This window comes from Dama dama, chromosome 13, assembly GCF_033118175.1.
Source record: "Dama dama isolate Ldn47 chromosome 13, ASM3311817v1, whole genome shotgun sequence".
Classification (NCBI taxonomy): Eukaryota; Metazoa; Chordata; class Mammalia; order Artiodactyla; family Cervidae; genus Dama; species Dama dama.
The window spans coordinates 55,642,207-55,656,078 of record NC_083693.1 but is presented as its reverse complement, the minus strand read 5'-3'; the positions used below and the strand labels follow the sequence as shown (position 1 = coordinate 55,656,078).

Genomic DNA, 13,872 nt, shown 5'->3' with positions numbered 1-13,872 from the left:
TGGAGTGGGTTGTCATTCCCTGCTCTAGCAGATCTTTCCGATCTAGGGATCAAATCTGCATCTCCTGCATCAGCAGATGGATTCTGTACTTACTGAGCCACCAAATGTTGCAGGTACTCAATAAACCTTTGCTGGAAGAGGGAAAAACTCTTTCAGCCACAAAAGTCTCCATAGATAGTACATGACCCATAGGAACAATAACAGAAACCGACCCAACATCTCTATCCTCCTTCTGAGTAACAGAATGTGAACCTTGCCACACAGCCTCCTCAGAATATTGACTTCATTTCCGTTGTCATTTGTAAGTAAATGTAGTCATGGAGTTAAGTTCTGGCTAGTGAAACATAAGTAAAAGTGGTGGGCAATTTTAGGCGCATGTTTTTCTTGCTTAAAGCCTTACTGTTGGCTGGAATACAGATATGGTGGTCACAGCAGCCACTGTTGACCTTGAGATGACCGTGGCAATGAGGGTTAGTCAGTGAAACAGTAAGATGGCAGGATTCCTGACTCTGCAAAACACCACATCAGTCCAACATTAGCTTTGATTTGACTTTTACAAGACAAAAATAAACTTCCATCTCGTCTAAGTTACTATTATTTTGGGTTTTCTGATTATCTGCACCCATAAGCTGCCCTAGCTAGTTCTATTAGGACTGCCACTTACTCCTATTTCCTGTTACTTGATATCTGGCTAAACTAATTTGGCATTGTACTAGTGACAACCTATATGAATTATGCATTCCATTTAGCATTTTCCAAGATTCCATTGTAAATGGATATTTAATAAGCTTTTTCACTTAACCCTAAAGAGCAAGAGAACAGAGTCATGCATAAAAAGCTATAATTCAGTGAACTGTTTAATAATCACTTTCCAGAGTAATAATTGATTGTCAAAGACTACATCTAGGCAGGCCTCAACAGCATAATGAAATCAGAACAATGAAAAGTGTCTCAGCTGTCTCAGTCTTTCATTTCTTCAAAAACCTATTTCCAATGATTAAGAGATGAAGAGCTTGATATTAGAGATGTTCTTGAGGGGAAATCTGGCTGAAATGATGAGGTCTGGCTTTATCATAATCTTCTCCTGTGTGCCTAATAAATTTGTAGTAAGTCATGCAAAGGACAGGAATTTTATTTACTGTATTATCTGTGAAATCTAAAAAGAAGATAGACTACCAATTTAAAAGGTAGGAAAGGGTAGAGGGCAGCGGGGATTTTATTCATTATCAAGACTGGCCCAATCTGATGAACAGAATGCTAATTAACAGTGAACCATGCAATCATGGCAATCCTGCAGTCTCATTTAGATAACATCCAAAGTGCTGACTCTCCCTCCTGGCTTTTGGGAATTCTTGGCCACTGACACCCTCCATTCTCTCAAGTCGAGGAGTCTCAACAAGTCCATCACAGATAGTAAGATTTCAAATATGTCAAATGTTGCTCTCCTTGGGCTTCCCTGGTGGTCCAATGGTTGAGAGTCTGCCTGCCAATGCAAGGGACATGGGTTGGGTCCCGGGTCCAGGAAGATCCCACATGCTCCGACGCAACTACGCCCAGCCCCTGTGCCACCACTGCTGAAGCCCGAGCTCTAGAGCCCACGCTCCACAACAAGGGAAGTCACTGCAGTGAGAAGCCCAAGTCCCACAATGAAGAGTAGCCCCTGCTCTCCACAACTAGAAAAAGCCTGTGCACAGCAACAAAGACCCAAGTGCAGACAAACATAAATTAATTAACTGCTTTTTAAGTAGCTCTTCTTCCCCAAAAGGATGGGGACCCATAACCTATACCACTAGGCTAGGAGGAAAAAAATACGTTCAGGCATTTCCTCACTTTGAGAATAGCTAAAAGATTTTTATATAAAATAAAGCTAAGAAGATGAAGTAGAAGTGGGTCAGACTGTATTCTGCCATGAGAGACGGCAGATAATGGTGATTTCATCTTTTATTCATATGAACAGCAACCTAAGTTGGCGGGATCAGTGTTCCTTGATTGCATGTAACCGGTTTGTGATCATATAACCCACTGCTAATGTCATCACTACTTGTAATTCATCCCACTTGTATTCTTTCACTTTATGACACAATCTTAGCCCAAGTCCCAGCCCACACACACCATCTACACCACTCTATGAGCAGCCAATCCTTGCTTCTTGCTGACCTTCCCAGGTCTAAGTGTCCTGGGCTTAGAAGTCACCAGCAAGAGGCTACAGGTGGCCATCCCAGCACAGGAGAGTGTGATGGGCCTCTCACTAATGTAGAGATCTGAGAGGGGAAAAATTGAGTTGAGAAGTAATTTTGGACACTTGTCTTGGGGTCTAGGTCTCAAGACAGTTGGTGGGGGTGGGGAGAAGATGGGGCAAAAGAGGAAAAGGAAGTGCCATCAACATCATGTAATAAGAATAGTTTTATTCTGGTTCAGCTGTCAAAAGACCTAAATTGGTTCTGATCCCAACAATGCTAATTGACTGTATGGCCTTATAAAAGTCACTATCTCTCACTGGGTCTCAGTTTTGTTATCTATAATACAAAGTTAATTAGGTTACCTTTCAGCTTCAGACACTATCGTAATGAAAAATGAGCGCAAGGAAACATTATGAAAAAATTTATCATAGAACTCTGAGAGTTCTTTTCCATACAGGAAAACAGGGACTTATCTGGTGGTCCAGTGACTGACTCTGTGTTCCCAATGCAGGGGACCCAGGTTCGATGCCTAGTTAGGGAACTAGATCCCACATGCCACAACTAAAGAGACTGAATTCCACAACTAAGAATCCCACATGCCACAACTAAGACCCAGCATAGCCAAATAAATAAATATTTTAAAAAAAATGTTAAGACAAATATATAAAATTTATTAAATGAGAATGTGTTACTTTTAGTTTCAATGCAACAGACTATTTTTTGTTTCAATGCAACAGATTTTAACCTTTATTCTTACTGTGCTCATAAAAACTCTTAAAGATAATAAATATGATTCTGTCAAGCCATCCTTCTCTATTACAGTAAGACTAAAAATGCCGTGTACTTTACAGTGGACTAAAGAAACCAGGTCTTGTAAAATAATATTCTCCCCAGAATGACATACATAGTCAGCACAACTGGATAGTGTGCTGCCTCGTCTGCTAAATTACTTCCATCTGGGATGAAAGATGCATGCTTGTGGTTCTCAAGATTTTGATTTTTGCTATCAAAACTGGTTATCTACCCATCCTTAAAAGCCATATGTTTACCTATTATGTGTTAAAACAGGCACTCTAAATAACACAACTGCCTACCTTCAAGCTGTTTATAGCTACAGAATGACTGACTTAACTCACAATCCAAAACTGTAGTTTTCAGTAATAAAAAATAAACCACTTACTGTGTACAATAAGTCAATATGTAACCTAGCTGGGACATTCAGTTGGTTCAGTTGCTCTCAAGGTAGCCATATTATTTTAAGCCTTGATAGCAACTTTAGTTTTTTTAAGCTTCTTTAAACTGCATGAACTCTTTCCTCTCATTCTATACAGACCATAAAAATCATGACTTGAAGATATCACAAAAATTACCCTTAAAATGTATTTGAACTTCACAATGTTAAGGTAGTGATTAGTGTTGGATTTTAAATATGCTATTTATCAGCTGCGCCCACCTCACCACCCACTTAAACAGATTCTAGGGCTTAGACTAGTCCTTAAAATGTAAAAGCATTAAAAAGGTCTATTTTAAGAAATCAAAGTTAAAACTGAGTTATGTATTGAAATAACAATCCATAGAGGGGGAAAGTCTTTGTCCTAAATATCCAAATAATTGTACCTGAAGTAGCCAGGAAAAAAGCAATTATTTCACCAATATTTAAAAATTCTTCACTTAATCTCACATGTACTCAAAACTGTGGCATATGTGAAAATGAATTACTCTCAATATATTCAAATGTATTTGTCCTTTACAGTCTAAATTATGAGACTATTACACAAACAGGCAAAAGAAAAAAAATCACTGCTGGGCAGTATCTGTACTAAGAATCAGAAGAAAAGTACATCTGAATTCTACAATAAATTAACATTTCATTTTCCAAGTAACGCTGTATTTTAGTCTTAAAAAAAAATGCTCATGGAAAATAAAACACATTTGTATCCAACAAAGAAGAAGTTTATTTTAAAGGAACAGCTTCTAGCTTGGTTCAAAATCATTATTACAACCAAACCAACTAAAGGAATAAGAATTTTTTCTCAGGAACAAATAAAAATATTCTTTTCCATCTTTTAAAATGAAATGAAATTAAACACATGAACATTTTGCATTTATTGAAGGCATCCAAAATGATATCTGAGAGATTTTAAAACTTCACAGGAAAAAAAAAAACTGTAAATCAAGAAACTTCTTAATCATTACATCATTTGTACTAGTTTAAGCTGTTACGCCTGTGAGAACAATAAAGTAATGCACAAAGAGAATATAAAGAGAAAAGTATAATAAACGCGTCTGTCACTCTGAAGAGAAAAGATTTGCCCAAACTAGTCCCTCCCAATTATACCGGTGACAGTCAAACAGTAGATGGCTTTTCTTTGCCCAGATCCTGGTAGGTTCTTTGATTTATAACTCCAGTGACCAAAACTTCGTTCCTAGGATAGGGAAAGATAAAATCTGAAGAGCAAAGAGCCAAGAAATATTTAAATACTATGGAATAATATGCAGCGATTAAAAAAAAAAATAACCTAAAAAGTATACATGTCCATTGATATGTGTCAAAAAGTAAGCTGCAGAATAATGTGTACCACAGGTTTTTATTTTTACTTAAAAAAAAACCTACATATGTATGTATGTGCACACATTTATTTAGTATAATTTATTTAGTATAAATATTTATACTAAAGAATTAAGATAAATGTAGAAGGATAAACCTACTTCTGCTTCATTGACAACGCTAAAGCCTTTAACTGTGTGGATCACAACACACTGTGGAAAATTCATAAAGAGATGAGAATATCAGACCACCATACCTGCCTCCTGTGAAATCTGTATGCAGGTCAAGAAGCAACAGTCAGAACTGGACATGGAACAATGGACTGATTAAAAGTTGGGAAAGGAGTACGCTAAGGCTGTATATTGTTACCCTGCTTATTCAATTTTTATGCAGAGTACATCATGTGGAATGCTGGGCTGGATGAAGCACAAGCTGGAATCAAGATTGGCAAGAGAAATATCAATAACCTCAGATATGCAGACACCACCACCCTTACAGCAGAAAGCGAAGAAGAATTAAGAGCCTTTTGATGAAGGTGAAAGAGGAGAGTGAAAAAGCTGACCTAAAACTCAACATTCAAAAAACGAAGATAATGGCATCTGGTCCCATCACTTCATGGCAAAAAGATGGGGAAACAATGGAAAAAATGACAGACTTTATTTTCTTGGGCTCCAAAATCACTGCAGATGGCTGTAGCCATGAAATTAAAAAACACTCGCTCCTTGGAAGAAAAGCTATGACAAACCTAAACAGCATATCAAAAAACAGAGACATGACTTTGCCAACAAAGGTCCGTCTAGTCAAAGCTATGGTTTTTCCAGTTGTCATGTATGGATGTGAGACCATAAATAAGGCTGAGAGCCAAAGAATTGATGTTTTTGAACTGTGGTATTGAAGACTTTTGAGAGACCCCTGGACTGCAAGGAGATCCAACCAGTCCATCCTAAAGGAAATCAACCCTGAATATTCATTAGAAGGACTGAGGCTGAAACTGAAGCTCCAACACTTCGGCCACCTGATTCGAAGAGCCAACTCATTAGAAAAGACCCTGATGCTGGGAAAGATTGAAGGCAGAAGGAGAAGGGGATGACAGAGGATGAGATGATTGGCTGGCATCACTGACTCAATGGACATGAGTTTGAGCAAGCTCCTAAAGATGGTGAAGGACAGGGAAGCCTGGTGTGCTGCAGTCTGTGGGGTCACAAAGAGTCAAACACAACTGAGGGACTGAACAACAACAGAAGGATAAACAAATATTGGTTACTGTTGGTGGGTTAAGGAAGGCTTAAAAGAGAAATTATCGTTTCCTTATATTCCTCCTTACAACTTGTGAAAAGCAGCATACACTTTTATAAACAATCAGATAAAATTTTCATTAAAGTTTCTGTTTCGAAATAATTATAGATTCATATTCACTTTTGGGGCTTCGCTGGTGGCTCAGATGGTAGAGAATCTGCCTACAATGCAGGAGACCTGGGTTCGATCCCTGGGTCAGGAAGATTCCCCCTGGAAAAGGAAATGGCAACCTGCTCCAGTGTTCTTGCCTAGAGAATTTCAAGGACAGAGGAGCCTGGCAGGCTACAGCGTATGGAGTCGCAGAGTCAGACATGACTGAGCAATTAACACACACACACACCATACACACACATATTCACTTATAATAAATAATACAGAGCTATCCCCTGTACCCTTTATTAGGTTTTCCCAATGAGAATATCATGAAAAACTATTACAAAATCACAGGCAGGATACTGACACTGATATAGTCAAGGTACAAAACATCCCCATCACCAGAAAGATTTCTGAAGCTGCCTTTCTAAAGCTACACATACTTCCCTCTCACCCTCCCCTACTTCAAGCCTGTCCTCAACCCCTGACAGCCACAAATCTCTTCTCCATTCCTATAATTTAGTCATTTTAAGAATGTTGTATAAAATGTAATTATACAGTATGTGACATTTAGAGACTGGATTTGCCTTGGCATAATTTTCTGGAGATTCATCCAAGTTGTTGTACATACCAGTACTTTATTTCTTTTTATTGCTGAATAATATGCCCTTAGACATCTGAGTTATTTCTAGTTTGGGGTTATTAAGTAATAAAAGCTTCTAAGAACATTCATCTCAGTTTCCTATTTGAATGTAAGTTTTCATTCTCTAGGATAAAGGCACTACTGCTTTACCTATGTCCCCTAAATTTTGTACTTTTAATTCAGTTCAGTTTTTAAAATTTCTCTGAGATTTCCCCACTGATCCATGGATTACTCAGACATTGTTTAAGTTTCCAAGTGTTTGGAGATTTTATTATCAATCTGTTATTAATTTCTAGTTTGATTCCACTATAATCAGAGAACACACTCCATATGATGTCAATTCTTTTAAGTTCATTAAAGGTCACTTTTATGGACCAGAGATGGTCTTAGTATATGTCCCAAGGGCAGTGACAAGAACGTGTATTCTGCTACCACTGAGTGCAGTGTTTTATAAATGTAGATTAGTTTCTAATGTTTGATGGTCGTGTTGAGTTCATCTATATTCTTGGGGAATTTCTGTCTAGGGTTTTCTATCAATTGTTGAAAGAAAGGAGCTGACATCTTCAACTATGATTGTAGATTCATCAGTTTCTCCTTTTGGTTTTTACTTCACATATTTTTTCAGCTCTGTAGTTTGTTTAACACACATTTAGGATTCCTTTGACTTGATGGATTAACCCTTTTATCATGTTAAAATGCCAACTGTGACTCTCATAATTTTCTTTGTACTGAAGTCTACTTTATCTGAAATTAATATAGCCACTCTTCTTTCTTTTGAATAATTTGTGCCTGATAATTTTTTCATGCTTTACTTTAAACCTGCCTATATCATCATAACAGAAAAAAAAAAATAGTGGGTTTTATACAGAATCCACTTGCCAATCTCTCCTTTTAATCACTACATTTAGACCACTTACATTTAGTGTACTTATTGATACATTTGAGTTTGAAGTTGTTACTTTATCTTTTCTTTTCGTTCTCTGTTTTTTGCTCCTGTTTACTTTTTACCTGCCTTCCTATGGGTTACTTAAAATATCTTAATTCTATGTTGATTTATATATAGTGGTTTTTGAGTTAATCTCTTTGTATAGCTTTTTTGGTCATTGCTCCAGATATTACATTATATATCATAACTTATTTCCATCTATTGGTATTGTTGTTTTCCAATTAGAGTGATGTATAGGACCACTTTAAAATCTTTATCAGAGAATTCTAACATCTCGGTCATCTCAATGTTGGTAGCGTCTTTTTTTTCTTTCAAGTCTAAAAATAAAACTCCAATGAGAAATAATAATGAGCATACTTGGAACAATGAGAAAAAAGAGTCTTAGCAGAGAAATAGAGTCTTAGTAAAGAAACAGAACATACAAAGAGGAGCCAAAGAAAAATGTTAGAACTGAAAATTATAGTAATTGAAATAAAACTGTACAAATGCCTCAAATACTGAATGTATGGGAGACAGTGGAAAGAATCAGTGATCATGAAGATGAAACAATATGATTTTATCAATCTGAGTAACAGAGACAGTAAACTGGGGGAATAATAGAGCCTCGGACACTTGTGGGACTACAACAGAAGATCTAAGCTTCCTGTCATCAAAGTCCTGGAAGCTGGGAAAAGCCCGGGTGGTGTCCAGTGATACAGCAGGGAGGAAGGTAGGGTAGCCTCTTTACTGTTAGGTAGTGTTGAAAGTCTTGGCTCTCCACTGACTCTATGTCATTAGGGAAGACATTGGAGTAACCTGTTACAGTCATTCAAGAGTGGAAGTTTAGCTCCCTCCTCAGTGCTGGCTGGCAGAGGAGAGGACAGGGTTATAGGTTTTTCTGTGGCGCTTGACTAGAGTAGCACAGTTATTGTCTAAAGATTTTGTCTTGCTAGGCTGCCCCTTTCTTGATCCTTAGCTAAAGAGAGCAGGCTTTTGCTGGGGCTTTTTCTGTCTGTACCCATTGACACATTCTTAGGTTGCCAGTCTCTTCAGCTCTGGTGCAGTAGAACTGAGACAAAAAGAAAACCTAAGAACTTATCACTGTGTGATCCCTTGGATCCCAAAGTCCCCAGCCAGCCTGCTTCTTTCTACCTTTTGGAGTCTTCCCCTGTTTGATTTATAAATAACATCTTGGGTTTGTACGTAGGTTTACTTAGCAGGAAGAAAAGGGAGAAGTATGTCTATTTCATCTTCCCTAAAGTTAACAGCAGGCATAAGTTTTATGATAAAACATTTGCTTGTGAATGAGTTATTTGTTTATAAAGACCTGGGGACATGAATTCCCTCTTACCTGGGTCATTTTAAGTCATTTCTTCTTTTGAGTTATATGGCCAAAAAAAAAACCTCACATGACAGAAGCAAGGATGGGTTGATTCCTTCATCCTCAATTAACATCTGGAAGGAAGTCTCTAAACTTTATTCAGTCCCATATAATTAGAATGTATTTTGTGAGTGATAATATTGAATTCCTCAGTAAAACAAACAAAGGACCTTATAACATTTCTATCCCTCCTGCCATGGTATACGCTTACCGTTTAAGCCGGCAGTTCTCAGCTGGTTGGGAGGATGAGGGGGGCAGGAGGGGTGGTTATGCCCTTCTCCCCTGGTCTCATTTGGCAACATCTAGAGATATTTCAAGGAGAAGGCAATGGCACCCCACTCCAGTACTCCTGCCTGGAAAATCCCATGGATGGAGGAGCTTGGTAGGCTGCAGTCCATGGGGTCGCTAAGAGTCGGACGCGACTGAGCGACTTCACTTTCATTTTTCACTTTGGCGCATTGGAAAAGGAAATGGCAACCCACTCCAGTGTTCTTGCCTGGAGAATCCCAGGGACCAGAGAGCCTGGTGGGCTGACGTCTATGGGGTTGCACAGAGTCGGACACGACTGAAGTGACTTAGCAGCAGCAGAGATATTTCAATTGTTATGACTTGGTGGTAGGGAGGAGGATGAGAGAATCATACTACTGGCATCTACTGGGTAGAGGCCAAGGATAATTCTAAACATCCTACAATTATAGGACAGCCACCCACAGTGAAGAATTATTCAAACCAAAAAGTTAAGTGCCAAGGTTAAGAAACCTTGATTTAGATGTTTGACCTACATTTGACAGCTGAGTTTAATCTTCAGGTATTCTGAGCACCTTCTGGCCTATGTAATTGTTTGTGGAACTCTGAATGCGAGGTCTGGAAGGGCCCTGCCCGAGCTCTAAACAGAGACAGAACACCTTGCCAAGACTGTCTTATCCTTTGACATCCCCTCAAGGGATTGGCTTCAAATTGTCTAAAGTGAAGAACCATATCCCTTGCTTACTATGGACAGAATATTGTTTATATAAACTCCAAACATTTAAAACAAGTGGCCTTATTATAATCTTAAGGATTTTTAGAATCATAATTTAGACACCACTTTTACTTGCATTTTCATTGCTATCCCTCACCTACCCAGTCACATCCATTTCAACAAATACCCCACTGTTCTCTTCTCACTCTAATAAAACTTTTGAGACCAAAATAATGCAAAGCTCCATCTTCTGGAATTGTTGGGGGGAAGGGGAGATGGGGCACAGAGGCAAAAGCAAGAACATAGCTATACAAAAAATCAATACAATGGAAGGCAGGGATGGGACTAGGGCATTTGAAACTGGCCAAGTCTTGAAAGTCCCTTGAACTGCAAAGAGATCAAACCAGTCAATCCTAAAGGAAATCAACTCTGAATATTCATTGGGAGGACTGATGCTGAACCTGAACCTCCAGTACTTTGGCCACCTGATGCGAAGAGCCAACTCATTGGAAAAGACCCTGATGGTGGGAAAGAATGAGAGCAGGAGGAGAAGGGGGCACAGAGAATTAGATGATTGGATGGCATCACCAAATTAATGGGTATGAGTTTGAGCAAGCTCTAGGTGATGGTGAAGACAGGGAAGCCTGGAGTGCTGCAATCCATGGGGTCACAAAGAGTCAGACATGACTTAGTGACTGAACAACAAAGTCTTACAATGTGAGGCTAGCTAGTGACGCTGGCTTCTGACCCTCATCCTCCAAACCACTCTCCTACATAAGCCAATTCTGATAACTGAAGCACCAGAAAAGGATACACAAGAGAAATGGAATACCAGAAAGAACAGAATTCACTGTCCCAGGGCTGATTCATCATTGATACTCTCCCTTCTTATATTCTATTATATTTGAACCCTTCAAAATGCATTTTCTTTGTGGGCCCTTGCTCAAGTGTAACTTTCCCCAACTGTATAGGACCTCTGAGCCGGCTTCCAGTATAGACCCCTCTTCATGTCACACGCCTTGACCATGTTACAGAGTTCCTTCTCACAGGGGTGGGCAATAAGGCCTTTGTTCTCTCTGTTTGAGCTCTCCAATGTGTGTATCCCTGATTCCTTTTTCTGTTAGATCCATTTCTGTTAGATCCACAGAAAACCAGAAGTACTCATTTTGAAACGGCCTGAACAGTCAGGCTGGTCTTGTTCAGTAACCGTAGCGAGGTGTGGATCTTAACTGAAAACATTTGTCCCACTCTGCCTACAAACATTAGGTCAAAGACGACACAGGGGACTCTTGTCCTTACACGTTTTTGTTTCCCTAATGGGCTTTAGAATCACATTCCTTAAATCACAGCCAAGAGTATATTCTGGGCTGAAACTATTTTAAAGACATAACGTGGCAGCCGTATTCTGTGTACTAACAAGAGGTTTGGCGCTGCAGCCAAGAAGAGTAATAGAATCTTCTTCCCTCCTAAGTGTCATTCTCATTACCATTCTCAAAAAAAAAGAAACTTCTTTCCTTTTCTCCTTCCCTCTTTCCCTCTCTCTGTGTATGGGACTCAGACTTCCCTATTATTATTTCTACTTTGAATGTCCTTCTCTAGAACTAAGACTGTATAACAAACTAGGACCCTATCTAAATTTGCTCCCTGCTGGGGACACATCACAGTCAACAAAGAGGGGGTCCTGGCATGATTCCAGTCTCTTCTCTGGGGCATGACTGGCTGGGGTGGACACCCAGCTCTGTTCCGCCTTAGCTGCTGAACTGGGAGGCAATCCTTTTAAACTCACTAAAGCTAGGAAGCCTCTTATATAAAACAGGGCTCTTATGGGTATCCACCTGATGGGCTTATCCTTGGGACCAATAATCACTTATAGTCCATATAACTGAGAAGACCTAGAAAGTAAATTTTTTAAACATATTTTAAGAGAATGATTTTCACTGAAAATGGACCAAAACACTTATAAATACAACTTATTAGTAATATATTGATCTTCTTAAGGTACAGATTCACTGTTAATAAACTGTACCAAAGACTGAGTCTTTCATATAAAACATCAATCAAATCAATACTAAATAATCACAAAGACTTTGAAAGGAAAGGTTACCAGTGATGTATTACTCGGGTCAAAGAACTAATGTTCTTTGGACTAGTTTTTGAAATATCCTCTCCATTAGTTTCACTTTTTTAAAAGGATATACTCCCTCGATGGAAAATTCAAAGACCCTGATTAACAGCCTAGCGCTTTGTCTAGCTTTTCGAGCTTGTCTAGCTTAGAACACACGATATGCACGATTTTATGTCTGAATCCTGAAATGAAATTTATCCAGAAGAAATATGACCCCCGTTCTGGATCACCTACTTCCATTTTAATGTTGTAGTTCTGTCCAAGGACGCTCTGGATGAGCTCTTTGATGGTCTGGTCGGAGGCCAGCTGGGCCTCGGACTGCAGCGAGGCGATGATCTCCTCGATGGACTTGGGGATCACACGCACTGGCTGCGGGGCCTGCGGGGCGGCCTCCCGGGAGTCGCTCGGCGGGATGCTCTCGCGGTCGGTTTTGGAAGCGGACCCGGGGGCTTCCCGCGACTCGCCGTCCGAGTCCTCGGGCAGGAAGCGGGCGTTAATCCTCACCCTCCTCCGCCGGCCGGCCGCCTCCGCGTCTCCCTCGTCGCTGAAAAGGGAGTCGGGCAGCCTCTCTCTGGCCTGGCCGACCTCGGCGAGCTGAGCCGGCTCCAGGCTCGGCACGCGCCCCCGGGCCGGATCGAGCACGGGCTTGGAGTCCGCCGGCGGGGGGCTCCTGGAGCCCCGGTGCGCCCGGGCCTTCCCCGTGGGCACGCGCGGCGGCATCAGGACCACGGGTCTGGACGTGCCGGCCCTGGGCGCGATGACGGGCGGCTTCTGGGGCCGGTGCCGGAGGAACGCGGAGCTCCGCAAGTAGAAGTCCTGGGGGCGGAAGGGCCGGCCCTTCCCGGGAGCGACCACCTCCCTCCGGCCTGGGGGCCGGGGGGCGCCTTGGGGCGCCGGCTGCGGGAGGGTCGCAGTTGGGGGCGCACGACCTTTAACCCGAGGGGAGCCTGATGGTTTTTGGGATCCGACGCGGGAAGTGCTCCCCTTCGCCCCATGCCGGGCCGGGTTGGGGACCCGGAGGCCAAAGACTGGGACTTCACCCACAGCTGGCTTGGCGGCCAACTTCTCCTTGATTCGGAGAAATTCCTTTTTGGTCTCCTTGCGAACCTTCTCCAGCTCTTTAAAGATGTACGATTCTTCTTTGTATTTCAGTCCAAAGTGCTTTGAAATCGTGGACATCTTGACTGATTTGTCCTGTGAAATAACAATAAATTTATATTTATATATATATACATATATATACATACACACATACATGAAAACTTCTATTTATAAATAAAATTCCAGCTCAAGAAAGCTTCTCAGGGTAGAACGCTCACTGTGCTTAACTGAGGCACCAGTGGGCAGCATTCATTTATATCACTTTATATCATTTTAAATCCAACTACTGGATGAAAGTGAAAGAGGAGAGTGAAAAAGTTGGCTTAAAGCTTAACATTCAGAAAACTAAGATCATGGCATCTGGTCCCATCACTTCATGGGAAATAGATGGGGAAACAGTGGAAACAGTGTCAGACTTTATTTTTGGAGGGCTCCAAAATCACTGCAGATGATGATTGCAGCCATGAAACTAAAAGACGCTTACTCCTTGGGAGGAAAGTTATGTCCAACCTAGACAGCATATTAGAAAGCAGAGACATTATTTTGCCAACAAAGGTCCGTCTAGTCAAGGCGATGGTTTTTTCCAGTGGTCATGTATGGATGTGAGAGCTGGACTGTG

At 40.7% G+C, this 13,872-nt stretch overlaps 1 protein-coding gene across 1 annotated transcript in view; it reads right to left on the bottom strand.

Moving 5' to 3' along the window:
• Positions 1-13,331, bottom strand: part of TTC6 (tetratricopeptide repeat domain 6) — a 186,000-nt gene extending 172,669 nt beyond the window's left edge. The window contains 1 exon segment of the mRNA XM_061159674.1: positions 12,387-13,331. Within this exon segment, the coding sequence (XP_061015657.1) occupies positions 12,387-13,331 (945 nt within the window).
• Positions 13,332-13,872: the final 541 nt, after the last annotated feature.